Raw genomic sequence first — 26,825 nt, forward strand, 5'->3', positions numbered from 1 at the left:
GTTGAGACAAACACACACACAACAGTTAGTTCTGCACGAACGACGAGAACCAGAATAGAAGTTAATGCTTTATAACGTTTATTTATACTTCATCACTTCCTCACGCGGCTATTTGGACTGGCAGGTATGTTGTGAATGTTTATTGTGGTTTTATTGCTGTGGTTTTATTGCTGTCGTTATTGCTAGAAGTGTATCGTCGTTAGCCAAACATGCTAACGCTACTCTGCTGTTTGTCCTGTGTTTTAGTGCTTATTGTTTTAGTGCAGTGGCTTTCAACCTTTTTCGCGTCAAGGACCCCCAAATTGACACATATTAGCCCACGGACCCCCATTTGTATAGGTATGCTAGGGACTCAACCATTTTAATTTCTTGAGGGTCCCAATCTACACTGTAGTATCATCATCAGTGTTAATTTAACTTAGAGTGTACAAATGGACCCGTTTGCTTCCATTTGTACACTCTCTAGAGTTACAGACACATAAGGGTCAATTTGGTTTCTAACTATTAATTTGGTTGGGGACCCCCTGGAACCCCCCCAAGGACCACTGGTTGAGAATTGCTGTTTTAGTGGAAACAACACGGTATAGGCTTTATTTCATGTACATCCACGTTGGCGTTTTCAAAAGCTCTGGTTTCATAAAAAGGATTTGTAAATATAATATTCAAAGCAATCCAAGCTTTGGTCTTGATCCAGGGCTAATGTTTACCATGTGCAGCCAGTTACTAGTTACTTTGTAGATTTTGATTATTATTACAAAACATACATTTACCACTTCAGCCCTATATAAACTTTGGCTATTTGAAAATAGCAGATCTACAAGCTAACGTGTCGCGAGCTTGTATATCTGCTATTGTCAAAACATTTGCATGCATTTTACTGATTTTAGCCATGTTAACTTGTGAAGTGGGACATTCTGCATGACGAGTACTTTTACTTTGGGTACTTTAAGTATGTTTTGATTCCAATACTTTTGTGCTGTTAACTCAAGTCAATTTTGATGACCAGACTTTTACTTGTAATAGAGTATTTCTGCATTGCAGTATTGATACTTTTACTTAAGTAAACATTTGAGTATTTTTTCCACCACTGGTTGTACCACACAAGTTAGTGTTATCGTATCTCTAAGTAACAACTAAACATTTACGCAAGCCTTTAGCCTACTTACAATGACAGAGCACTTTGTTTAAAAAAAAAATCAAACTAGTGTACTAGTTCCACATTTACTACTAGTAGCTACTAGTTATACAGTGGTTCTCAAAGTGGGGTCCAGGCATCCTTAGTGGTCCTTGAGGCGGTTCTAAATGGCCCTTTCGAGGTATGTAAAACATTGTACAAATGGACCCGTGGGCGTGGCCGCCCTAAGGTCAAGGACCGAACTTACAGCTGGTTCTGTGTTTGTTTCTTTGAAAGCACTAATATAGTTCTCTTTGTGCTCTACTGTCGTTTGTTGACTAGGGCAGTGGTTCTCTTAAACATTTTCATATCAAGGACCCCTAAATGAATATGTATTTGGACCCCTCATCTGTAAATATTTTGTGCCAGGTATTGTGTTAAAATGTTTAAAAAATATTCCTCATATTTTTTTTTTCTTCTCAAGATTATTTTCAAAATGGCAGATCTACAAGCTCACTGCAGCTTGTAGATCGGCTATTTTCAAATGGCCATGATTAAAGTGGTTAAATTGATTTTTATGATATTCATTAATTTTGTTCAGGGCCTCCATGACCCCTGGGGCTCCCCAGACCCCACTTTGAAAACCAATGTACTAGGCTTCATGACATTTAATCTGATTTCACGCTGGCAAAGCGTCTCTCTGATAAATGCTTATGCGTTGTATAAGTAGCTTTAACTACTTAAACCCCATATGGGTAACCGGAGTCCCTCAGGGCTATTTTCAGGAAAGCTTTCCCCACAATGCCGATGCTGGGGTTTAAGTGGTTAAGCTAACATAAGCATGAAGCACGTTATCCCAGCAGATAATAACTTTAACCACTTTGAACCTGGCACCCCTGTTTTAGGGCAGAGAAAGAGAGGGGGGGAAAACGCATCCAAACGTTTTCAAGAATAGCTACTATGTTAAAGACACGCCATCTGACAGCGAATTAAAAAGGTGTTTTTTTACACTGACTAACCATTGGTTTTTATGCTACAGGTCAAAGCCAGTGTGATCCCGTCTAGAGCCTGTCTGTCTTGCGTCTGGTAATTTTCACACACACACAGCTCACCTGATTCTAGTCTACCTACACCGTCGCAGACATATGCCCACTTAAATGTACATTTGCATGTTTTGAAAATATGCATATCATTCTTTGTATTATATTTGTGTAGGACCCATACCCATTGAGCACCCCAAAGCTTGCCTTGCTATGACTAATGCCCACACAATACTTCTTTCTTTACATCCCTACTCGTTTGGTATTGTACATTATTTATGTTGCTATTGTTTTGAATTGTGACTGTTGCGTGACGCAACCAAAGAACATGACTCTTGTGTCTTCATATTATGATATCTTTGAATCATTCTTTAAACTATCAATTTCTGTTTGCAGAGATGGAATCTCAGGAGGCTGAGGATATGAAGCCTCAAGTCGGCAACACCAAGACGCGTAAGTCACAGAACGGGTTTTATCTCTCAACTTCCATCTTGTTGTCAATCCCACAAGTCTTGGAGATGTACAGTTAGGGCGAGGCGATATGACTTCAAATATATGATGATATAAATTATATCACGATTATTTCAAACTTTTGCGGTTAATGAACTATATCATTTTCAAAGGGTGAAAATGGCTCCCGACACGCTGTGAGCTTGTAAATAAGCTATTTTCACAAAAAAAAATGTATGCCACTTGTGCAATGAACTGAAGATGGCAGACTTACAAGCTTGCGTCACGAGCTTGTAGAACCGCCATTTTCGGTGCACATGACGTACAACCAAGTATCGGGCATAACCCTAACTACGGTAACCCATATGGCTGGTACAGTTATATTGAAGTTATTTTAAGACAACAGTATGTGAATTGGTCAAATAGGAACACAATACCTGTTCAGAAGCATATCCATAAAACCATACTTAGATATTTCATTATAAAGGGTTTTAAAAGCCTCAATCTGCAATTTCTTCAACCGGTGGCTGTATGTAGAACAGCAGGAACATGGGTTTAGATTGATGATGGCTTTTTTGGGCGAAGAGATTTGATGTAGATTGGGGGGAAAAAGGTCTAGGAACAGTCAGTTCACTCGGGTCAGTTTGACTAAGATTAGAGGGTTTAAGTGATTAATTAACGCATCTTTCTCCATCCCCAGTGTTGCGCTACGTGCCAGGCTCCCCGTCCACATCTAGTGCAGGCTCCTCCATCTCTGCCTCTGACGACTCGCCATTCCGCCACCACAGCTCTCCACGCGTCCGCTTTATGCCCCTGAAGTCCATCGCCACACCACCACCGGACAGGTATCATACAGTACTTGGCTTGCCTTAAAGGGGGGGGTGTGTGTGTGTGTGATTGATAGATTTTTATTTTCTAAATAATTGTTAAATGGCTCTATATTCTGATGGCAATCATTGCTATAGACTAGAGTGTTTGTTAAGTTACAGGGGTCTCCCCATCTCTCCATGTATTTTAGTAAATTGGAGAAAAAAAAAATTGGGCTGATAACCAATTTTATCCAACAAGGAGTGCGAACTCGTACACATAGTGATGCAACAAAAGCATTGGCAGACACATTTGGAACTGGAACACTAAAATGTAAGGTTAATATAATGGGTTCTCTCTCCTGATTGAATGAACTTGGCCTCCCACCTCAGAAGTTATTTTCTGTCTATTAAAGAGCTGGGAAGACTCCTGTTACTGAACAAACACTCTGTAGCAAATTATATATATATATATATATGTGTATGAATGAGATTATACAAATATTTGGTTCTCGGGCTTCTCAACAAGCAACATTTTGTTGCTGTCGGTTAGAAACCATCTCCATATTTTAACTTGTGTTTTTTCGTAAATGAATACGCTATACTCGATCATACTACAACGGCATCAAAAGTAGCAGATCTACAAGCTCGAAACGCGGCGAGAAGCAACGCGTTTCGAGATTGTAGATCTGCTGCATTTTTATTTTATTTGAGAAGTGACAGTTTTGGACATACGAGTCCCCAGTATGTACAATAGTTCAGCTGTGTCGTCTTCATTCATGCAGGGACTCTCCTGTCACCACGCCCAAAGTCCAGCTGAAGGTCATGAAAAAGCGCGCCGCCCACGTTCAGGACACCATGGACGCCTTAGGGAGGGAGCTGGCTACCAAGCAGGACCTGCTTGATGGAAAAGGTAAGTTTGTTTTATTTATTTTGTATAGAACAGGGGTCTTGAACGTTTTTCATGCCAAGGGACCCCTTAGCTGAGAGAGGGATGAAGCAGGGACCCCCCCCACATCTTGGATTCATGCTGTTTTCAGACATTTAACGACTTAAACCCTCTATACTTTGTAAACTTGACCTTTTTAGACGTTCAATCTAGTATCTTGAGGTCCCCCTGTTGAAGACCCCAGTATAGAATATTGTATGTAATACATACCCCTTTCTGCATAGAAATATTCTATACATACTATGTATAGAATATGTCTATGCAGAAAGGGGCCATGAGATTCAGTTCCACCAACATCAGACTGAGCAGGTGACGTGATGTGAAGTGACTTGGTACGTTTGTTGGCGCTAGACGGGATGGTTCCTGCATCTCAGAAAGAGCTACCCTCCTGTACAGCACTGGTTCTCACCCTGTGGGTAGGGACCCCAGGTGACGGTGAAGTGACAATTTTTAAGGACTTAAGACCTTTTCAATACCTAAAGAAAAAGACCCATCTCAAAATATTTTGTTCCAGGGACTCCCAGAAGCAAAGATTTGAATAAGATATGTATGTGTGTATATATATATTTATTCGAAGATTTTCACAAATGTTGACGATTTCTCGAAAATAGCAGATCTACAAGCTCATAGCGCAGCACTCGATGCCAAGCTATTAGCTTGTCTATCTGCTATTTTTTTTATATTAAAGAAATATAAAGTGACATACATGCGTTTCCGGATTGAATTAATGTGAAGAAAGAAGAGAACGGTACGTCTCTTGAAAGCTAGAAGGAAGGTGACAAATAACTCTGTGAAACTGGTGTGCATTCAGTTAAATGGCATACATTGTCTACAACCTACACATCATAAGCCTGTACGTAACTTCTGAATATGCAACTCATCGAACCTTAAAGGAATGGGGGGGCATACAAATCAAATGAGGGTTGGACCTGCCTGATAGTTGAGGGGTGTGTGTGTACCTAATGATAAAATGACTATTGAGTGTATACCATTTATTACACTCAGAATATAGAGCTATTTGTATCACTTATTTTTAACAAATATTATCACTACTTTCTTTTTAACCAAGGCTTTTTCTTTGTCTCCCATTGGCCTGTCTCCTTATCAGAGCATGAAATTAGGCGGCTGCAGCATCAGCTGGAGAAGCTCAAACTGGAGCTAGGCGAACAGGAGAGTGCGGCCAGGGAGCAAGTGACGGCGTTGGAGACACGGATTGATGAGTAAGCAAAATGAACATCTACAAAATGTTGCATGCTTCATGTGTACGCATGTTGTCTGCTCAGAGAAGTGACTCTGTCTGTAATCCAAGTACCTTGGGCTGGGCAACTAAACAAAAATATATTGAAACCGAAATGTAGTACCTCTAACCGATGTAACCGTGCTCATGTAGGTTCATTGATGCATGTATTGATTATTTTCTTGAATTTCTTAATCAACGAATCGTGATATATTCTTCGTGCCATGGACCCCCAGAAGAGAATTTGTTCAAAATGGCTAACGTATAAATGGATAAAAAGCTAAAATGATTGTGAAGCCAACTACTTTTGCGGGGAACCCCCCCCCCCCCTTTAGAGTAGCCTACATTTTTACCCCCTTTTCTCCCCGATTTAGTCGTTATGCCAATTAATTCCTCCCCTCACACATTTCTGTGTTGTCACTGCTGTTGTATCCTACTGACTCCCCTACCAGCTAGGAGCCCCCACCAGGAGGACGTAGGGCCTCCGTCCTCCTGCCCAACACTCTGCTGACAGGTGCAGCCCGTAAGAGTATATGCAATGACCAATATCACCCTTCCCTCCCCCGAACACAAGCCAATTGTGTTCGCATAGTCGCATAGATTCGAACCCACAGTACACAGTATTTTTCTTTAATATCATTTAATCACCAAGACTCTAGCCTGGAAACCAGAAGAATCTGCCATTGCAAAAAAACATTGCCCTAGGCAGATTTGGTCTGGTACCGCTCAATTATGATTGGAAATCTCTCCCTCCAAAGTAGTGAGGGACCAATCAGGGCCCAGTATGCAAATATGGGGCAGGTTTATCACCAGAGGCCTTCTTTTTTTTAATATATTTACCTCTCGGAAATGCAGGTCCAGACTAGGGGCGCCCGCTGGCCTAGCGGTCCAGGCGCATACCACATATGCTGGTAATCCAGCTTGACAGCGTGTCGCAGGGTCGACTCCCAATCCCCCCCCTACCCCCCCATCTCTCCCATTTCCTGTCAGCCTACTGTCCTGTCAAATAAAGGCATAAAAGCCCCCCAAAATATCTTTGAATAAAGAAAAGAAAATCCAGACTAATATCTACACAGCGATATTAGGCTGGCCATGCCAGGCTACCAAGACTAGTTGTCTTATAAGAGGCCTGTGACCACAACCTGCAGAAACACTGTTTAAGATCTTGCTCTCATAGGTTGCAGGGCCATCGAGCTCAGCTGATCGATGAAGTCCATGAGCTGAAGGCCAACACCTCTGCCATGGAACGTAAGATGGACCAGCTCATGGACGAGAACGGCCACCTTTCTCTGCAGGTAATAAACAGTTGAAGACGGAGCCTAAAAGGCAAATCAGAAATTACATTTTTATTCACATGTTCCGATGTTCAATGACAACACAATTAAATCATTAATCGCAATTATTTGTATGACAATTAATCATTACATTTTGTATTCGCAACCACCCCAATTCTATTAAACCCATTAAAACCTGAGGCCGATTCAACAAATGTCTTCTAAATAAAACTGTTTTATGAAAAACTTGTTTCTAAAATCAGTGGCGTTGTTTTCATGTCAAGGACCACCCAAATTGATATGTATTTGGCCATGGGGGGTCCCTGGAACAAAACATTGGGGGGGTCCCCAATGTTTTGTTCCAGGGACCCCCAGAAGCAAAGATTTGAGTTGCAAATGTTCACTCAAAAATATATGTATATATTGAAAGATTTGCAATTTTTTTTTTCTTTTAATGGCAGATCCGCAAGCTCGTAGCGCGCTATGAGCTTGTAGATCTGCTATTTTTGAATAGCCAGAGAAATCTAAAATGATGCGAATGCTATCCCGGTCTTAATGGGTTAACCGTTTCCCTTTGCTATGCCTCTACCTCTGTACTTCTCACGGAATAGCCCCCAAAAAATGATTTCACCTGTAAAACTGATTCTGTTTATTTTTCCAGGTGAGGGACGTGAGCTCCAAGCTCTGCGTCGCTGACAAGACGGTCCGAACGCTGACGGAGAGTCATGCCGTGGCACAAGAGGAGTGGACCACTCTGTCCGCTCAGCTTCAAACTCAGCTCGGCCAAGTGCTAGCCGAGAAGGTGTGTGTGTGTGTGTGTGCAGTGGTGGAAAAAGTACTCACATTTTTTACTTAAGTAAAAGTATCAATACTGCTATATAGCTATGTTGCAAGTAAAAGTCCGGAATTAATAATTTACATGAGTAAAAGTATTGGTACCAAAATGTACTTAAAGTAGAAAGTACTCATTCTGCAGCATGTCCCATTTCACAAGTTTTCAAATGTATAAAAAATCTTTTTGAAAATGGCAGATCGGCAGATGTAGATCGGCTATTTTCAAGTGGCCAAAATAATAAGGCTGAAGTGTTTAATGTATGTTTTGTAATAATAATCAACATTAACAAAGTAATTGGTAACTAAAGTTTTCAAATACATTTACTGGAGTAAAAATACAACATTTGTCTCTGAGATGTAGTGGAGTAAAAGTAAATTTCCAATTGGAAATACTAAAGTACAATTTTGAGGTATTTTGTACTTTTTGAGGTATTTTTACTTTACTGAAGTACAGTACTTAAGTAAATGTACTTAGGTAATTTACACCACACTGTGTGTGTGTGGTTCTCCCAGGCGGGCTGCTAGTTGTTTTCTGCCTGGTAGTAGCACTCACACCATTCTGACATTTTACTTGATAATTGCAATTTACAATTAATTGTGCGTCTGTTGAACATTATGAATAATTTGTATTTATTCATGTTTGGCTTTTAGGCTTCAAAAACAAAAGTTTCACGGGGCAGACATGACAAATAACATGTTTATTTGGTTACTTTATACTTAAAAAGAAGTTTTGGAAATATGTGCGTGTATAATGGGGGCCGAGGACCCCCATCTGAAAAGGTTAAAAATGAAATGGCTCGCTGAATTTAGCTGGGGACTATTTTTGAAAAATTGTGAGAATTTGTGCAAATCTTTGAATATATCATTTTCTTTAAAGCAAGCATCTTTAACTCTGTTTCTGGGGGTCCCTGGAACAAAATATTTTGAGATGAGTTTGGCGGGGTCAGCGGCTAAATGGATATCATTTTGGGGTTCCTCAAGTTCTTCACAAAATGTTAGGATTCAGGAGACCTGTTTAGAATCGGCCTCGGGTATTAACTCTTTAGGGCATTCGAAAGTAAGTTAACCCATTGAGGTAACATGCTTTTGCTTCCTGTTTGTGATGTTCTCCTGTGGTCCACCAGGAGCACCTTGGTGAGCAGGTCCAGATCCTGCAAGGGAAGGTGGCATGTCTGGAGGACCAACTCCAGAGTGCGAGCAAGCAGGAGAGGGGCGAGAACATGGGCCCCATCATGGCGGTGAGTTTTGGCATCAATTGCTATTAAACTACGACTTAAAATGTGTAAATTAATTTTGTACAATAAGTTATGCTAGAAGTTCAGGTAAAATCACCTTCTAGTCTATTTGTTGTACAATGTACAGTAGTTGTTTTGTTAGTCAGGGTAGAGAGACGGCAAACTGAGTCAGGGAATGATACGCAGCAAATGTCCGCCAGGCCCGGGAATCAAACTTGTTTAAACCTACCTGCTGTATTTAAAAAACTACAGCAGGGTGAAACATGGCAAGCTGCTTAAGACTGCCCTTATAGTACACTCTGTGATGTAAGCCAGTGTGAAGCGTTGTGAGCTTGTAGTTCGGATCTTTTCACAATCTGTGTTACCGAGTCAAGCTAACTGTAACGTCTACAAGTGCTTGTCAGGGTGGGGTGGGTGGGGGGGGGGGGGGGGGGTCTCCAGTTCCAATATGACTATTTTGGGGGGGTCGTAGCAGCTTGTCAAATGTGTTTGATTTAGGCATGTTATCAATAGAAGGTGGTATACCGTCCCGGAAACGGATATGTCCCTTATGAAAACCTGGGACTTGTATAGGCGCATAGCTTATACTGTCTAAGCTTGGACGTTTGCAGATCCATGTCTCAGGAACCATCTACATCCAACGTGCTCATCTGCCATGTTTTTAATCTGCTTGTAGTTTTGAACCTGAATTGGAAAGCAAACTAAGAAATCAGCCTAGGTCCTGTCAATCAGCTCAAACCACTTTGGTCCTCTTTAGTGTAAGACAAGCAGAGCCTCCAGATGCTGCTTGCAGGGCTTTTAGACTCTTAGTCTTGTTGAAGTCATACTTTTGAAAGCTGAAAGTTTTAAATCTTTTGAGACCATTCTATTTATAAAACTGTATTTTCCTCTCGTCTAAGCAGAGGGAATTGGAGGACCAGCTCACAAATGTGAAGGACGAGTTGAAGAGTACAGTCAACGCACTGAAGAAGGCTGAAGAGCAGGTAGATCTCCTCCAAACACACCTGTCAACGGTTACCTCCCTCTCGGCTGCAAAAGACCAACAACTCGAAAGCCTCAGAGAGGAAGTTGCCATACAATCTGTTACAGTTAGAAATGTAAAAGAGGAAATTCACACCAAAGAAGAAATGCTGGCCAAACTAAAGGAGGAGAGTTCACGTCAGGGTGAAGTTCTTCAACATGAGATTCAGAGGTTGAAGATTCAGCTAGAAAAGATGCAATGCTCCCTCAAAACGGCTGAAGAGGATGTCCAGGCCAAACAAGACCTTCTGGCTAAAACGCAACAGTCAAGTACTCTAGAGAGGGAGATGTTCCATGAGCAGATGACAGCCTCTCAAGAGGAGGCGAAGAGGCTATGTGATGAAATCAAATCCAAAGAGGGTCAGCTTGCCCTGCTGAAGGAAGAGAGCTCTACACAGTCTAAACTACTACAACAGGAGGTCCAATGCCTGCAAAAACAAATGGAACACATGGGTGGTTGTCTTAAAAAGGCTGAAGAGGAGTCTCTGGCCCAACTGGCTGTGCTCGCCAGACAGGAGCAAGAGAGTGCTCATCAGAAAGAGATTCAGCAGAAACGACTCTCTGCATCTGAACAGCAGGTTAGGAGGATGAAAGAAGACATCCAGGCAAAAGAACAACAGCTTGATGTCTTGAAGGATGAGACCTCTGCACATTCTGAAGTGCTACAGCAGCAGTTACAAGCCCTTAAAAAACAAGTGGAAAGTACAGAGGAGTCTCTCAAAAACGCTGTGGAGGAGGCAAAGGCCAAGGGAGGACTGTTGGCTAAGAGCAATCAGGAGAAGCTTCAACTGAATGAGGAAATGAAAGAGCAGATGGTAGCCTCTCAGAAAGAGGTGCATAGGCTTAAGGAGGAGATCCAAGCTAAAGAAGGAGACATGCAGGCTAAAGAAGTGCTGTTTTCTAAAAACCAGGAGGAGAGAGTCCAAAAGGAGGAGATCCTGCAGTCACAGATCACCTCCTCAGAGGATGAGATCGAGCAGCTAAAGAAAGCTGTGCAAGAAAAGGAAGGCTTTCTTCTTGAGGCAGAAGAGAAGGTAAAGAATCTTCACACAGAGCTGTCTACAGTCACTTCTTTCTCAGCTGATAAAGACCAACAACTCAGAAGCCTCAGAGACCAAGCTGCCATCCATTTTGACATGGTTGAAAAAGCCAAAGAGGAAATTAACTCTAAAGAACAAATGCTGGCTAAACTACAGGAGGAAAGTTCTCACCAAGGTGAAGTTCTTCAAGGTGAAATCCATGAGTTGAAGGCCCAGGTAGAACATATGAGTTGCTCTCTCAAAACGGCTCAAGAGGACACCCAGGCCAAGCAAGTCCTTTTGGCTATGAACGAACAGGACCATGCTGGACAGAGGGTCATGCTTCAGGAGCAGATGGCAGCCTCACAAAGAGAGGTGAAGAGACTGTGTGAAGAAATTAAAACTAAAGAGGGCCAGCTAACCTTGCAGAAAGATGAGAGCTCTTCACATTATCAACTGTTACAACAGGAGATCCAAGGCCTGAAAAAAGAAACTGAGCACATGGATGATTGTCTTAGAAAGGCTGAAGAGGAGGCTCGGGCTCAGCTGGCTGTGCTCGCCAGACAGGAGCAAGAGAGTGCTCATCAGAAAGAGCTTCTGCAGAAACAACTCTCTGCATCTGAAGAGCAGGTTAGGAAGATGAAAGGAGACATTCAGGCCAAAGAGGAACAGCTAGTTGTCTTGAAAGATGAGACCTCGTCACATTCTGAAGTGCTACAGCAGGAGTTACAAGCCCTTAAAAAACAAGTGGAAAGTACAGAGGAGTCTCTCAAAAACGCTGTGGAGGAGGCAAAGGCCAAGAAAGAACTGTTGGCTAAGAGCAATCAGGAGAAGCTTCAACTGAGTGAGGAAATGAAAGAGCAGATGGTAGCCTCTCAGAAAGAGGTGCATAGGCTTAAGGAGGAGATCCAAGCTAAAGAGAGAAACATGCAGGCTAAAGAAGTGCTTTTGTCTAAAAACCAAGAGGATAGAGTCCAACAGGAGGAGATCCTGCAGTCACAGATCACCTCCTCAGAGGAGGAGATCGAGCAGCTAAAAAAAGCTGTGCAAGAAAAGGAAGGCTTTCTTCTTGAGGCGAAAGAAAAGGTGAAGCATCTTCACAAAGAGCTGACTATAGTCACTTCTCTCTCAGCTGATAAAGACCAACAGCTTAACGGCTTCAGAGACCAAGCTGCTATCCACACTGACCTGTTTGAAAAAGCCAAAGAGGACATTAACACTAAAGAACAAATGCTCGCTAAACTACAGGAGGAACATTCTCACCAGGTTGAAGTTCTTAAACATGAGATCGAAGAGTTGAAGGCCCAGGTAGAACGTATTAGTTGCTCTCTCAAAGCGGCTCAAGAGGACAACCAGGCCAAGCAAGCCCTTTTGGCTATGAATGAACAGGACCATGCTGGGCAGAGGGTCATGCTTCAGGAGGAGATGGCAGCCTCACAAGAAGACCTGAAGAGTCTGCGTGAAGAAATAAAATCTAAAGAGGGTCAGCTAAAAACTAAAGATGGTCAGCTTACCCTGCTGAAGAATGAGAGCTCCTCACATTCTCAACTGTTACAACAGGAGATCCAATGCCTGAAAAAAGAAACCGAGGACATGGGTGATTGTCTTAAAAGGGCTGAAGAGGAGGCTCAGGCTAAGCAGGCTGTGCTCACCAGACAGGAGCAAGAGAGTGCTCTTCAGAAAGAGCTTTTGCAGCAACAACTCTCTGCATCTGAAGACCAGGTTAGGAAAATGAAAGAAGAGATCCAGGAAAAAGAAGAACAGCTGGTTGTCTTGAAGGATGAGAACTCTGCACATTCTGAAGTGCTACAGCAGGAGTTGCAAGCCCTTAAAAAACTAGTGGAAAGCACTGAGGTGTCTCTCAGAAAAGCTGTGAAGGAGGCACAGGCCAAGAAAGACCTTTTGGATATAAATGAACAGGAGAATTCTCGACAGAGGGTCTTGCTTCAGGAGCAGATGGCCGCCTCACAAGAAGAGGTGACTACACTGCGTGAAGAAATAAAATCTAAAGAGGGCCAGCTTACCCTGCTGAAGGATGAGAGCTCTTCACATTCTCAACTGTTACAACGGGAGATCCAATGCCTGAAAAAAGAAATGGAGCACATGGGTGATTGTCTTAAAAAGGCTGAAGAGGAGGCTCAGCTGGCTGTGCTCACCAGACAGGAGCAAGAGAGTGCTCATCAAGAGCTTCTGCAGCGACAACTGGCTGCATCTGAAGAGCAGGTGAAGATCCTCCAGACAGAGTTATCCACCAGTACCTCCCTCTCAGTGGAAAAAGACCAACAACTCAGGAGCCTCAGAGACCAAGTTGCTATCCATACTGACATGGTTGAAAAAGCCAAAGAGGAAATTAACTCTAAAGAACAAATGCTGGCTAAACTACTGGAGGAAAGTTCTCACCAAGGTGAAGTTCTTCAAGGTGAAATCCATGAGTTGAAGGCCCAGGTAGAACATATGAGTTGCTCTCTCAAAACTGCTCAAGAGGACACCCAGGCCAAGCAAGCCCTTTTGGCTATGAACGAACAGGACCATGCTGGACAGAGGGTCATGCTTCAGGAGCAGATGGCAGCCTCACAAGAAGAGGTGAAGAGACTGTGTGAAGAAATAAAAACTAAAGAGGGTCAGCTTGCCTTGCAGAAAGATGAGAGCTCAACACACTCAGAACTGTTACAACAGGAGATCCAATGCCTGAAAAAACAAATGGATGATTGTCTTAAAAAGGCTGAAGAGGAGGCTCAGGCTCAGCTGGCTGTGCTCACCAGACAGGAGCAAGAGGGTTCTCATCAGAAAGAGCTTTTGCAGCAACAACTGTCAGCATCTAAAGAGCAGGTTAGGAAGATGAAAGAGGAGATCCAGTCAAAAGGGGAACAGCTGGTTGTCTTGAAGGATGAGACCTCAGCCCATTGTGAAGTGCTACAGCAGGAGTTACAAGCCCTTAAAAAACAAGTGGAAAGCACTGAGGTATCTCTCAAAAACGCTGTGGAGGAGGCAAAGGCCAAGAAAGAACTGTTGGCTAAGAGCAATCAGGAGAAGCTTCAACTAAGTGAGGCGATGAGAGAGCAGATGGTAGCCTCTCAGAAAGAGGTAGAAAGGCTTAAGGACGAGATCCAAGCTAAAGAGGGAGACATGCAGGCTAAAGAAGTGCTGTTTTCTAAAAGCCAGGAGGAGAGCGTCCAACAGGAGGAGATCCTGCAATCTCAGATCACCTCCTCAGAGGAAGAGATCGAGCAGCTAAAGAAAGCTGTGCAAGAAAAGGAAACCTTTCTTCTCGAGGCTGAAGAGAAGGTGAAGCATCTTCACACAGAGCTGTCTACGGTCACTTCTCTCTCAGCTGATAAAGACCAACAGCTTTCTCATCAGAAAGAGCTTCTGCAGAAGCTGTCAGCATCTGAAGAGCAGGTGAAAATTTTCCAGACAGAGTTGTCCACCAGTACCTCTCTTGCAGCTGAAAAAGACCAACAGCTCCAAAGTCTCAGAGACCAAATTGCTATCCATTCTGACAAGGTTGAAAAAGCCAATGAGGAAATTCACTCTAAAGAACAAACTGTTGTTAAACTCCAGGAGGAAAGTTCTCACCGGGGTGAGGTTCTTGAATGTGAAATCCAGGAGTTGAAGGCCCAGGTAGAGCATATTAGTTGCGCTCTTAAAACTGCCGAAGAGGACATCCAGGCCAAGCAAGACCTTCTGACAAAAACCCAACAGGAGAGTACCTTAGAGAGGGAGACTTTCCATGAGCAGATGACGGCCTCACAGGAGGAAGTGACATCAAAAGAGGGTCAGCTCACCTTGCTAAAACGTGAGAGCTCTGCTCATTCTGACCGGGTACAGCAGGAGATGCAAAGTCTGAGAAAGCAAGTCGAAACTACGCAGGAGTCTCTCAAAACTACACAGGAGTCTCTCAAAAAAGCTGTGGAAGAGGCACAGGCCAAGGAAACCGTGTCTACCAAAGTGCAAGAGAACTCCAAACAGCAGGCCGAAATCCAGGAGGCTCTACAAACACAGCTTGCAACTAAATCGGAGGCTGCTGAGCACTACAAGGCACAGGTTGGTCTAACCACACAATGTTTTCAGATGCCTACATCTTTCATTGTCGTGTAGTGGTCAGCATTAATATAAAAAATACACATCTATTTGCATTTACTTTTTTTTACATGCTGCACTCCAGTGGAGTGACATTCAGTCAGCCAGGCTGTCAGTCCTAACATTTGGTCTTAAAAAGCTATCTTCACCCCCCCATCCCCAGATGGAGAAGGCAGTGAGCCACTACAATGGGAAGAAAGAGCTACTGCAGCAAAGCCAGGAGCAGGTCAGTGAGTTGCATCGCTCCCTGGAGGCTAAGGAGCAGGAAGCCAAGCTGCTGCAGATTGACCTGGAGCAGGCTCAGACCAACGAGCAGAAGCTCCAGGCCACGATTGCCAGACTTGAAACTCAGGTTGGTGGGTTTTTTTCTTTTTCTTTTTTCGGAAAATACGAATTAACATGACTCCAATATATTAATAGAAAAGCTAATGCGTAAACAAACAAAACATGAAGCCATCTATGAAAAAGCTAATCTGCCCACACAATTGTATACAATATGTAGTGGGGGTCCCTGCTTCATTTCTCTCAGCTAAAAGGTAAATGAGTAAAAAAACACACAAATCAAAAATGTTGAGTGCCAAGTGCAGGGCAGAAGCAAACACAAAGGAAAAATGGAGTGTGCACACTGGGTCATTTTTCAAAAGTCTTAATTTTTTATAGTGTTTCGAGCATGCTGGTTGCCCGAGCTGCCAGCACGTCACACTACATGACAACCCAGTGTGATATACTTTGCATGTACGGTATATATACTTCTAGATATACAGTGCAGTATTCAATTTAGACTGCCTTTATACAAAAATGTGTCAATATTTAAAACGGTAAAAAAAAAGTTTCAGGATTTTCTGCTCTAAATATCAACTCTTGGGCACGATAAATCCTAGCATTTTCAGGGAGTCTGGAAACAAGATTATAACCATTTTCTCTTCTCTTCTACATCTATCTCAGCTTTCATTTGCCAGCCGCAACCTCAGGGAGCACAGCCGAATCCATGGGGATGAAGGGAGAGTGACACAGTCGGTGTACTTTGGGGTTCCAACTATTCAGTCTAGACAGACTAGCAGCTCCGACAGTGACCTCGAGGACTCACTCAATTCCACAAGGTAATGGCACCTCCAGTTGAAATGACAGAGTTTTCAGTTCTATTTTTAAGGCCGTGTTCAGACTGGCACATGGATTAAAGTTCTCAGTCACCATGACTGATTTCAGTCATTTGGAGTCCATAGAAGCCAGCATGTTTTCTAGGGAAGCATGTTGCGCAGCGAAAATAGCCGATCTACAAGCTCTCAATGCGTCTGCGACGCATTGAGAGCTTGTAGAATAGGCTATTTTTGATTATTATTTTGAAAGATTAGTGCATTTGAAGTGGTCAAACTAGCAATATGTCCAGAAGCATATTCCATAAAAACCTAATATCTCGGATATTTCATAAAAGCAAAGGCTAAAGCCTCAATCTGTGATTTTTTTCAAGGCAGAAACAATATTACTGAAAACCTAATTTTACATATTGTGTTCATTGGTTAGGAAACAGCGCTACTGTGGGGAGGGCTCCTTTCACACTGTTTCACAAATATTATAATAGGACTTGGCCATACACATTTTTTTCAGTCGTGAGATTTTATTTTGCTTTAATCCATGCTGGCAGCTCAAATGAGGTCGCACATTAGGACTTGGCCATACAAACATTTTCACTTGTGAGATTTTATTTTGCTTTAATCCGTGCCTTCTGTGCTGCTTTCCTGTGCAGGCGGCCGTCGGGACCGGAGGAGTCCAGCACCCCAATGGTTCGCAGCTCGGAGCGTTTGGCAGCCAAACGCCGGGGAGCAGAGTCGCTGGAAACCCTCTACTTCACCCCCATGAAACCCACCAATAGGTGGGTCACACAGACATGATTGATGTAATGTTTTATACATAACCATGGTGGCTGTGCTCTCCTCTCTCCTGACTTGCCTAATGGCCAGGGGTGCACATAACTGGTGCGCAGGTGCGCATGCGCACCCAAAATAAAAAATGCGCACCACATCAGGCGACGCGAGGCGCTTTTGCGCACCAACAGCTGGGACAGGAATTTCCAAGCTTTTATTTTTTAGCAAAAATAAAAAATAAAAGCCTGGAGATCGAGGCTAGGAATTTACTTCCTGAAGCCACACTCACACAATCACTCTAAAGCACCCGTCGGCCCCATGTACAGCCATTAGGCACAGAGGTAGAGATATGACTCGCGTCGCCTCGCATCGCCTCGCATTGCCTCGCTGCGTGCACGCGTGCACGCATGAACGCACCGTAATGGTGCAAAATATGCCGTGAACGTCCCAATCTGGCGGATAAAATCAGCGCAGCAGCACAGGGCACCAACCTTGGGGGCTTTATCTAACAGCGTGAGAAAAAAAAACGGCGAAAATCGGCGGAATTTAGAAGCAGAGCGTCATTTTTTCTCGCCCCCCCACCACCCGTTGACAAAACTGTCCGGTGGGCACCGTGCTGAACCCCCCCCCCCCCCGTTGACAAAACTGTCCGGGCTGAACACCCCCCCCCCCCCCCCCCCCCCCGTTGACAAAACGGGACGGGCGCCATGCGCACCAAGTCACATGTCCAGGTGCTCTTCCGCGTACCACACCTAAAAAGTTATGTGCACCCCTGCTAATGGCACTTAAATCTCACTTAAAGGTGCAGTAAGTGATATTGTTTTGTTAAAATAAGTGTTAATTGGCTCTATATTTTGTTTATTCAGTACTAGGGGCCTCCCTGTCTCTCCAGCGCTTTAGTAACGGAAAATGCATTTTCAGGTCGGTGTACCAATTGTGATCTAGTCAGGAGAGAGCACTCATACAGGAAGTGGAAGTGATGACACAAAGAAATGAGCAGGGAAAAATGGAAACTGGAACACTATACATTTTAAGCTTCTAATGGGTACTTTCTCCTGATTGGATGAAATTGCCATTGACAGCCCACCTTAAAATGTATTTTCTATTAAAGAGGGAGACGGGAAGTGCACTGTTACTGTGAACAATAACCAATTATTATTGGAATATAGAGTTTTAACATTTTCACACAAAAAACATTTTGCTTATACCACATAATGTACAATTCTTTCATTTGAATGAGATCCTGGTTTATACATTGTTAAATGTAAGCATTTTTATGTCTCTTTGCTTTATTGGTGGAACTGCAGAACCAGCAAGCTGGAGACCAGCCTGACTTCACTGGCTGACCTTGGCCTGGACTCAGCCAGGAGGAACCCGTCCTCATCGGTCAAACGGCGCCGGACCACCCAGGTCATCAACATCACCATGAGCACGGTAACACTTGACACACAACATCTATGAACCCGCTCACTCACACGTAGGCACACTCACGTTTTCTGCCCGACAACCCTTATGTAGTTTCCCCTGTTTTTCATCTCCATATTTAATTTTTTTAAATTGTACATTAATGACCTTTTTATACTTAGGTTTCCACCCGACAGCGACGATGAATATTCAAGATTGGTTTATTTTTCTTGTCTCTTTTTTTACAAGCGGCATCTCTAAAAGACAAAGCAAAAAATGTGTTTGTCGCTCTAAATGAAATGAAAATAAAAACTAACACATAACCAGATAAAAAGATTTCCATAGAAGAATAGCTCTTTAATTGTGCCATAACAAACTTAACCTCACCACAAAAAAACGTTCACGGTCTGAATGATCGTTAACTTTTCAACCCCCACCTCCCCCCCACCCGTAGAAGCGAGAAGAAGAGACGTTCCACAACCTGGCCCCAGCCCGCTCCCATCCCAACCTCTCCGACGACCATGGCGCCACGCGGCCCGTGGCCACGGAGCTGTTTGCCACGCCCGCCAGACCCGCCGCCGCCGGTGACGAGGACCATCTGGTTGGCCTGCCCGGGTACCGCCGGAGAAGCACCGCCGTCCCACCGCGGAGTGAGTGCCACTACAACTTCTCAAATAAGGCCTTTAAACCCATTCAGTCGGGGAACGCATTTGTGTTATTTTAGATTTTAGCTATAAGTTATAATCATTATTTTAGACTTTGGCTATTCATGGCATGGCACCAAGTGCCGCGCTATAAGCTTGTAGATCTGCTATTTTTGTTGAAAAATCTTGAATCCTTTAAAAAATATGTATATATTTTAAAGGGAATGTCTTTGACTCAAATCTTTGCTTTTGGGGGTCCCTGTTGTTACGACTGCTATAGCAACATATGTCTTTTTTTTTCTTCCAGAAAACCTTTAGGATTATATCTCTATCTATCTATCTATCTATCTATCTATCTATCTATCACCAATATATCTATCTATCTCTCACCAATATATCTATCTATCTCTCACCAATATATCTATCTATTTCTCACCAATATATCTATCTATCTCAAACCAATATATCTATCTATCTATCTATCTATCTATCACCAATATATCTATCTATCTATCTATCTATCTATCTATCACCAATATATCTATCTATCTCAAACCAATATATCTATCTATCTCAAACCAATATATCTATCAGTCAAAACCAGTTGTGGACATTTACGAAGTACACTTTGAGAACCGTACTTGAATAATGTTTTTGAGTATCTGTACTGTACTTGAGAGACTAGTATTTGAAAAATGTAAAGACAAATGCCGATCTACAGGCGTCCCATTGCAACGCGCTGTGAGCTTGTAGATTGGCTGTTATTTTTTTGAGGATTAAGAGTATGATCAAATAATACATGTCCAAAAGCATCTTCCGTAAAACCCTAGGATGTTTCATAAAAGCCTCTATCTGAAACGTCTTCAACTGGTTGGATGTCAAAAGAGAGAGAACATGGGTTTAAGAACAATGATGCCTTATTCTACATATTGTGCTATAGCTTAGGACAGGGGTTCTCAACCAGTGGTCCTTGAGCGGGTTCCAGGTGGTCCCCAGCTAAATGGAAAACATCTGCATTACTTAATTAACTTGTTATTTTGATCAATGTTTGCCTGTTTTCTCTCCTATGGTACCAACATCAATACAGCATGGAATTGTGGACAAAATCTTATCCAATGATAACAATATATATATATAAGTAAAATTTCATCAAACGGTGGTCCGTGGCTCAAATGCAGAATCAATAATAGACCTTGATATGAAAAGGGTTGAAAACCACTGGTTTAGGAAACGTGAGCGCTGGTGGGGGGGTATGCCGTTTCACAAATTGCAGATGAGATCTTGCTTCATTCCATGAGCTCTGATGGCAACTAATTTCTGTTTGTACTGTGCTGTTCCTCTTCCAGGTACAAATGCTCTGTACGACGGGGTGGAGAACGAGCCTGATGGTGCGTCCGAGGACTGGATGAGGATTGCAGAGCTACAGGCGAGGAACAAAAGGCAGCTGCCTCACCTCAAGTGCAGCTACCCTCTGGAGCCCAGGGTGAGTGGAGCACTGGATCTGTTACCTGTTCATGTCTATCTTTATTTATTTTCAGACCCAAGGGGGATCATATCACTACAATAAATACACCATACAATAAAAATAACAGAAAAAGACTTCCACCATGTTCAGAGAACCTGACAGAACTACGTATAGGGTTAATTATGACGGCAATGATGTCATTTACTGACTCTGATGCCCAACACATATACATCTATACATGAGCAGTGGTGGAAGAAGTACTCGGATATTTTACTTATGTAAAAGTAGCAATACCACAATATAAAAATACTGTTACAAGTAAAAGGCCTGTGTTCAAAATGTTGATTAAAAGTATTGGCATACAAATATACTTAAATTACTAAAATGTTTTAAAATGGCAGTTCTACAAGCTCGCAACGTGTTGTGAGCTTGTTGATCTGCTATAGCCCATGTATAAAATGGGGCTAAAGTGGTTAATGTATGTTTTATAATATAATAATTTATATCTGCAAAGTAACTCAAGTTTTCAAATAATTGTAGTGGAGTAAAAGTACAATATTTGCCTCTTGAGATGTAGTACAGTAGAAGTAAAATAATTGGAAATACTCCAGTAAAGTAAAAAAAATTGTACTTGCGTACAATAACTTGACTAAATGTACTTAGTTACTTTGCACCACTGTACTGGTGGGTACCCCAACACTAACAAACATCTCTGGCTTGCACTGGAGCTTGTTGGAGCTCTCAGCAGCAGCATCATACAGTCATTATAAGCCACTGGGAGTCACCGCAGGTAGGCAGTATAAAGAGGTCTGCACAAAGATTCTACAAATGTCTTCTAAAGCCTAACAGTTTTTTGAAAAAACTTGTGGTTCTCAAACCTTCATTTCAAGGGCCCCCAAAATATGTCTTTGGCCACGGACCCCCGTCTCAAAATATGTTGTTCCAGGGACCCCCCAGAAACAAACATTTTGGTTAAAAATGTTCGCTTTAAAGAATATATTGAAAGATTTGCACACATTTTCAGAAATGTCAGATCTACACGCTCATAGTGCATCAAGTGCAGCTTGTATAGCTGCTATTTTTGAATAGACAATGGTTAAAGTTTGATCAATGGAACTAATATAACATGAAAGGGTTTTAAAGGAAAACTGCTATTGACATTTATTTTAACAATCTATTTATACATTATTAAAATCTTTAGAAGTTGCCAAATTATTTTGGGGCCCACTTGCAGTACCCTCGCGGCCCACCACCAGCCTAGTCCACTGAGAAACCCTTGTTTTTTCCCCCCTTCTTTCTCTTCCCCCTTCAGCCTAGCCTCGGTCCGGACTTCACGGTCTCGGACGAGGAGCTTCGCCACGGCGACCCCCTGGAGACCATGAGGCGGGCCACCCTGATGCCCGGCCAGCTGCAGGACTCCCTGGCCTCCCACCGCCTCTCCTACATGGGACCGCCTCCTCCTGGCGCCGGGCGTCATTCTCTGATGCCCGGTCATCTGCCCAGAAATACCGCGGCCGCTTCTTCGTCCTCTCACCACCAGGAGACCCACAGAGGGTCCAAGCGGCCTGCAGCCAGCCTGTCTCCTGAGGTAACCGTACCCTCCCACCTGTTACGCCTATACCTCGTTTTCAGTGGTGGAAAAAGTACACCTCGTTTTCAGTGGTGGAAAAAGTACAGATTTCATTTTTCACTTAAAATGATGTTGCCATGTCAGTGGTTCTGAAACTTTCATGTCAAGGACCCCAAAATGTAGATGTATTTGGCCGTGGACCCCATCTCAAAATATTTTGTTCCAGGGACCCCCAAAAGCAAAGATTTGAGTTACAAATGCTTGCTTTAAAAACAGCACTAATGCGTTTTAGCTCAAATCTAAAAACGACACACATGCGTTCCAGGTTTTAATGGTTTAAAGGTAGGGTAAGTGATTTACTTTGGTTAAAATAAGTGATAAATGGCTGTATATTCTGATAGTACTCATTGCTATAGAGTGTTTGTTCAGTAAAAGGAGTTTCCCTTGTCTCTCCAGCTCTTAACAGAAAATGCATTTTCAGTTTTCTCTCCTGATTGGCTTAAATGTTGTCACCTACCTGAAAATGTATTGATATTCTGTTTACTAAAGGGCTGGAGAGACCCCTGTGACCGAACAAACACTCTGTAGTAATGATTACTATCAGAATATAGTACTTTTACCTTTTTAACAAAAAAACTAATCATCACATACCCTACCTTAAGTAGAAGTAAAAGTCCTGTATTTAAAATGTGCTTGAGTAAAAGGAACTGGCATCAAAATTTAAATGTGTATATAAATCTTTTGAAAATGGCAGATTTACAAGCTTGCGACTCGTTGAGCTTGTAGATCATCATTTTCAAAAAGCCAACATTTAAAGTGGTTAATGTATGTGCAGTTACTTTGTAGATTTTATTACTACAAAACAAAGTTTTAAGTTGAGTAGAAGTACAATATTGTTGCCTCAGATGTAGTGGAGTAAAAGTAGAGATTTTCAGAAAACTAAAAGGTTAGGAGGATATAGAAGGCTTTTTTTAAAGAATCTGCCTAGTCCACTTCACCCGTTTTCAACCTGTCGTCCTATAATTGGTACTTGCCTGTCTTAGAGCTGTGGACAGCTCAGAAACCTGCTTACCAGGGACATTAACGCTAGACGGTTTTGGTAATTTTCAAAAAGGTTTCAAACTTTTCTATTTTATTGTATTAACTCGAGAACAGTGGCTTCGGCTTCTATTTCAGCGCGCTAACTTTCCAGGAAGATAATGTCTCATTAGCTTCTCAATGGAATCGACATTGTGATGTCGTTGGAAGGCATGTTTGAAAAACACTATTTGAATGCATTTCTTGTCTTTACTGTCATTTGATTCACATGTGTGCATTCTTACTATCGTCAATCAGGCAAAGAGGAAGGCCACCACCAGCTGCTTCCCACGACCTCTCACACCCAAGTCCCGACAGATTCACGGTGGAGCTTCATCCTCCCGCTCTGAACTACGTGTTCCTCTCAGCCCAGTAAGTCTCACACAAATTAAATGATATCTTTGCTGTCGGGTGGAAACCTTGCATGTCCAAAACAATACATTTTCAGATAACGGAGAAGAACCAATCCAACCAATGTCATTATTATTTAGCCACAAGCTGTTGTAATACTTTTCATTGGTTAAATATTTATAAAAACCCACAGACGGACTTAACCACTTTCGTATTTTGAGCGTGTCATTCTACTCAAATCGCGACCAAAACCTCACGACGTGTTGTGGCACATCGTGTCGCAGCATCATTATTTGGGGACTTTTTTTTTTCCCCTCAAGTCATAAATATCACATTGCATTGGCATTCACCATATTTTATTTTAAATGTTTTGGTAAAAGAACGCCCTACTACGTCATACTATAGTGTCTCTCAAAAGTAGCAAAAATGGCTGAATTGAAAAATATGCCCTCGACCCTCAAATGGGTCCCGAGTCCGACCCGGTGTTTGGGGAACACTGGCTTGCATGCTTGCTCTTACTGAAGTTCACTGTTTCTTTTGAAGGTTAAACGCAGGGAGACCATGTGCTTCACCATTGAAAACACACCAAAGAAAAACAACTACCTGCAGAAGGGTCTCAACAAACTACGCAGCTCTACACGAAAATCCCCCGGCAGAGGTTCGCGGAAGTCACCTGCCACCGGCGCGGCTCACAATAAATCGCCACGGAGCGCGACGGGGGCGTCCCGTCTGCGGACCACGAAGGCTGGCAGTAGCAGGCTCACCTCACCCCCGGGTGCACCCGGAGGACGCCAGAGGAGGTCACCCCGAGCCACCGCCAGCAGCAGCACGGCAGGCCTGACGGCCAGCGCTCGCAAGGTGAGCACACATCTACTCCCCATAACTGGCCTCTTTTATTCAGTTAATTTAGGCCCCGTTGAGATTGCAGTCAAATCTGATTTATTTCTCGAATCCGATCTTTAGTGCCAAGCTCATAGTGCGGCACTCTGTGCCGCACTATGAGCTTGTAGAGCTTTCTTTGGGCTATTTTTGAACAGCCCAAAGAAATAAAAAAATGACATGTGACGGTTAGATATGCGAAAACCGTGGTTGGAGCAGTTTAGAAACTTTAGAGCGTGCAGACCGAGACGCATCTTTAGAAATCAGATTTTGAATCCCATTTGAAACCACCTCTGAATGTGACTTTGTTCTGTTCAGACTTCATGAAACAAACCGGCTTCCAATCTGGATGTGGCAAAAATCTGATTTAGGCTGGATTTGGCTGCCAGACTAAACGGGGCCTTAGTCATGCCTGCAGGAATGCTTAATTCATTTAAAGCAGTGATTCTCAAACTTTTTTTTTGAGAATTCATGCTTTTATTTATAAGAGATTGTATAGGAGAAAATCCAGACCAATCCCAAACATGTGCACTTGTGCTGGTATTTTGTGTTTTTGTTTCCCGTCAAACTACACACTCAAGATAGTTAAAAGTGTAGGAGTGCGAGCAGCTCCAAAACCTTTAGCTTATTGCATCTCCCCCCTCCTTCCCTCTCGCTGTCTAGGCAATAAACATGCAAATAGTTTGGGTTATCGGCCAAATTACAAACTCTTGCAATTAGCGGCAGTCATGGTCTGCGTTGATGGAGTGTAATGGGACGTATGAGACAAGATTACGAATACCCAGGACGGAAATTCTCAGCCTTTATACAATTGCTGATCAACGTTAAGAAAATCAAGTTGGCTGCCTCTCTTCCGCACAGATCTTAATGTATCCCTGTGTCCACTCTTTGTCTGAGGCAAATGTGTGTGTGTGTGCACACACACACACACACACACACACACACACACACACACACACACACACACACACACACACACACACACACACACACACACACACACACACACACTGGAGAAGATTCAGTGATGGCAATATACCACCTCTGCCCACTGTATGTGGAAATAAGACTCAAATTCTTGCTGTTACTAATACCTGGTATTGAACCCTTTTTAGGGTCCTGACATGTCTGCTGAAGAGACAGACTGACAACAGGTCTAGGACAAATCTTATTTTTGGTCTATGGGTCTTGGTGTGGTGGTGGAAGGTGGAAGTAAAGCTACTAATGGCACAATGTAGAAATACTCTGCACTGGATTGTAAAAGTGTACTTAAGTAAAAGTATTGGCATCTAAATATACTTCAAGTACTAATTTATGCAAGTTTCAAAATGTGTCAAATTAAGGTTTCTAAAAGCCGATCTATATGCTCACATGTCACACTGTGTTATGTGCTTTTAGATCCTCTATTTTCGAATAGACATAGTATAAAATTGGGTTGTATTGGTTAATGTAAATCTACAAAGTAACTTGTCATGGAGTAAAAAATACAATATTTTCCCCTGAGATGTTGAGTCTAAAGGGTTTGAGTGGTTAATGTGTTTAGTTTAATTTGTGTCTTTATGCTCATTAATGCGTTTAATCTTGTTTTCCTTCACAGATGATGAGCTTCAGGATGAAGGTCTAACTCAGGCGTCAACTCTTTGTTTATCTATGTCTGTCTCTATGTATAAAAATCAACGCTATCTTTTTGTGATTTTATTTTTTTCACCCCTGACTGCACTATGTTATCTTTCAAGCCGGGAACTGTGTAATTTTAAAAACATTTTTGAATAAAGATTTGGAATTTTAAAAACGTCTGTTTTGCATGCAGGAGATGCACATAATCATTGAATGAACAAACCATGGACAAAATGGCATCTACAAACTCACACAACGCCTTGCGAGCTTGTTAGTCAGCTGTTTTAATGTTTACAAAGATAATAATCGGTCATTAATCATATTGATCACACAGTAGTCTACTTAATTTTAATTTGTTTGGACTGATTGTTTAAAAATGGTCTAGCTGACTTTCTCTTTTCACATTGCATTGTTTTGACTTAACGGTTTACATTTAGTTCTGACTACAAAGTTGTCTTGGAGGTACCAGTGTCTGTCCACTAGTTCTCAAAGTGGGGTCCGGCGACCCCAGGGGTCCTGGTTCCAGGTGGTCCCCAGCAGAATTGAGTTAATATAGCATCAAAATCAGTTTAACCACTTTAACCCTATACAGTATATGTCAGCTAGTTAAAATATTCAAAAAATACAATATTTGTGCCATTTTCAAAACTCAAGTCTTCTATGGCACAAGCCATTTTCAGATGTGAAAAGTCTGGTATCAAAATGCACTTAAGTAAGAGTACAAAGGTATTGGCATCAAAATATACTTACTCATTATAAGTACTCATTATGTATGTCCTATTTCACAAGTTTTCAAAATGTATACAAAGTGTGTTAATATAGATAGGGATGAATTGGTTAGTGCATGTGTTGTAATAATACAGATATCCAAAGATCTTAAAATGACACTAGTAACTAA

At 42.4% G+C, this 26,825-nt stretch overlaps 1 protein-coding gene across 3 annotated transcripts; it reads left to right on the forward strand.

Annotated features, from left to right (window-relative positions):
• On the forward strand, window positions 1-26,074 carry numa1 (nuclear mitotic apparatus protein 1). Of its 3 annotated transcripts, none has more exons than XM_084065370.1 (21): window positions 1-124; window positions 2,154-2,200; window positions 2,551-2,607; window positions 3,305-3,449; window positions 4,196-4,323; window positions 5,468-5,579; window positions 6,774-6,891; window positions 7,532-7,672; window positions 8,829-8,942; window positions 9,839-15,022; window positions 15,222-15,410; window positions 16,004-16,158; window positions 16,803-16,928; window positions 18,228-18,354; window positions 18,779-18,974; window positions 20,315-20,451; window positions 21,746-22,021; window positions 23,339-23,452; window positions 23,975-24,289; window positions 25,426-25,464; window positions 25,908-26,074. In XM_084065370.1, the coding sequence occupies exons 3-20, from the start codon at window positions 2,553-2,555 to the stop codon at window positions 25,456-25,458; spliced, it is 7,665 nt and encodes a 2,554-aa protein (XP_083921496.1). In that variant the 5' UTR covers window positions 1-124; window positions 2,154-2,200; window positions 2,551-2,552; the 3' UTR covers window positions 25,459-25,464; window positions 25,908-26,074. The 3 variants fall into 3 exon arrangements, with proteins under 3 accessions (XP_083921496.1, XP_083921497.1, XP_083921498.1); XM_084065371.1 differs by having other exon boundaries at window positions 9,842-15,022; XM_084065372.1 differs by lacking the exon at window positions 25,426-25,464.
• Window positions 26,075-26,825: the final 751 nt, after the last annotated feature.

The sequence above is a fragment of the Gymnoscopelus microlampas genome (assembly GCF_963454915.1).
Source record: "Gymnoscopelus microlampas genome assembly, chromosome: 8".
NCBI lineage: Eukaryota > Metazoa > Chordata > Actinopteri > Myctophiformes > Myctophidae > Gymnoscopelus > Gymnoscopelus microlampas.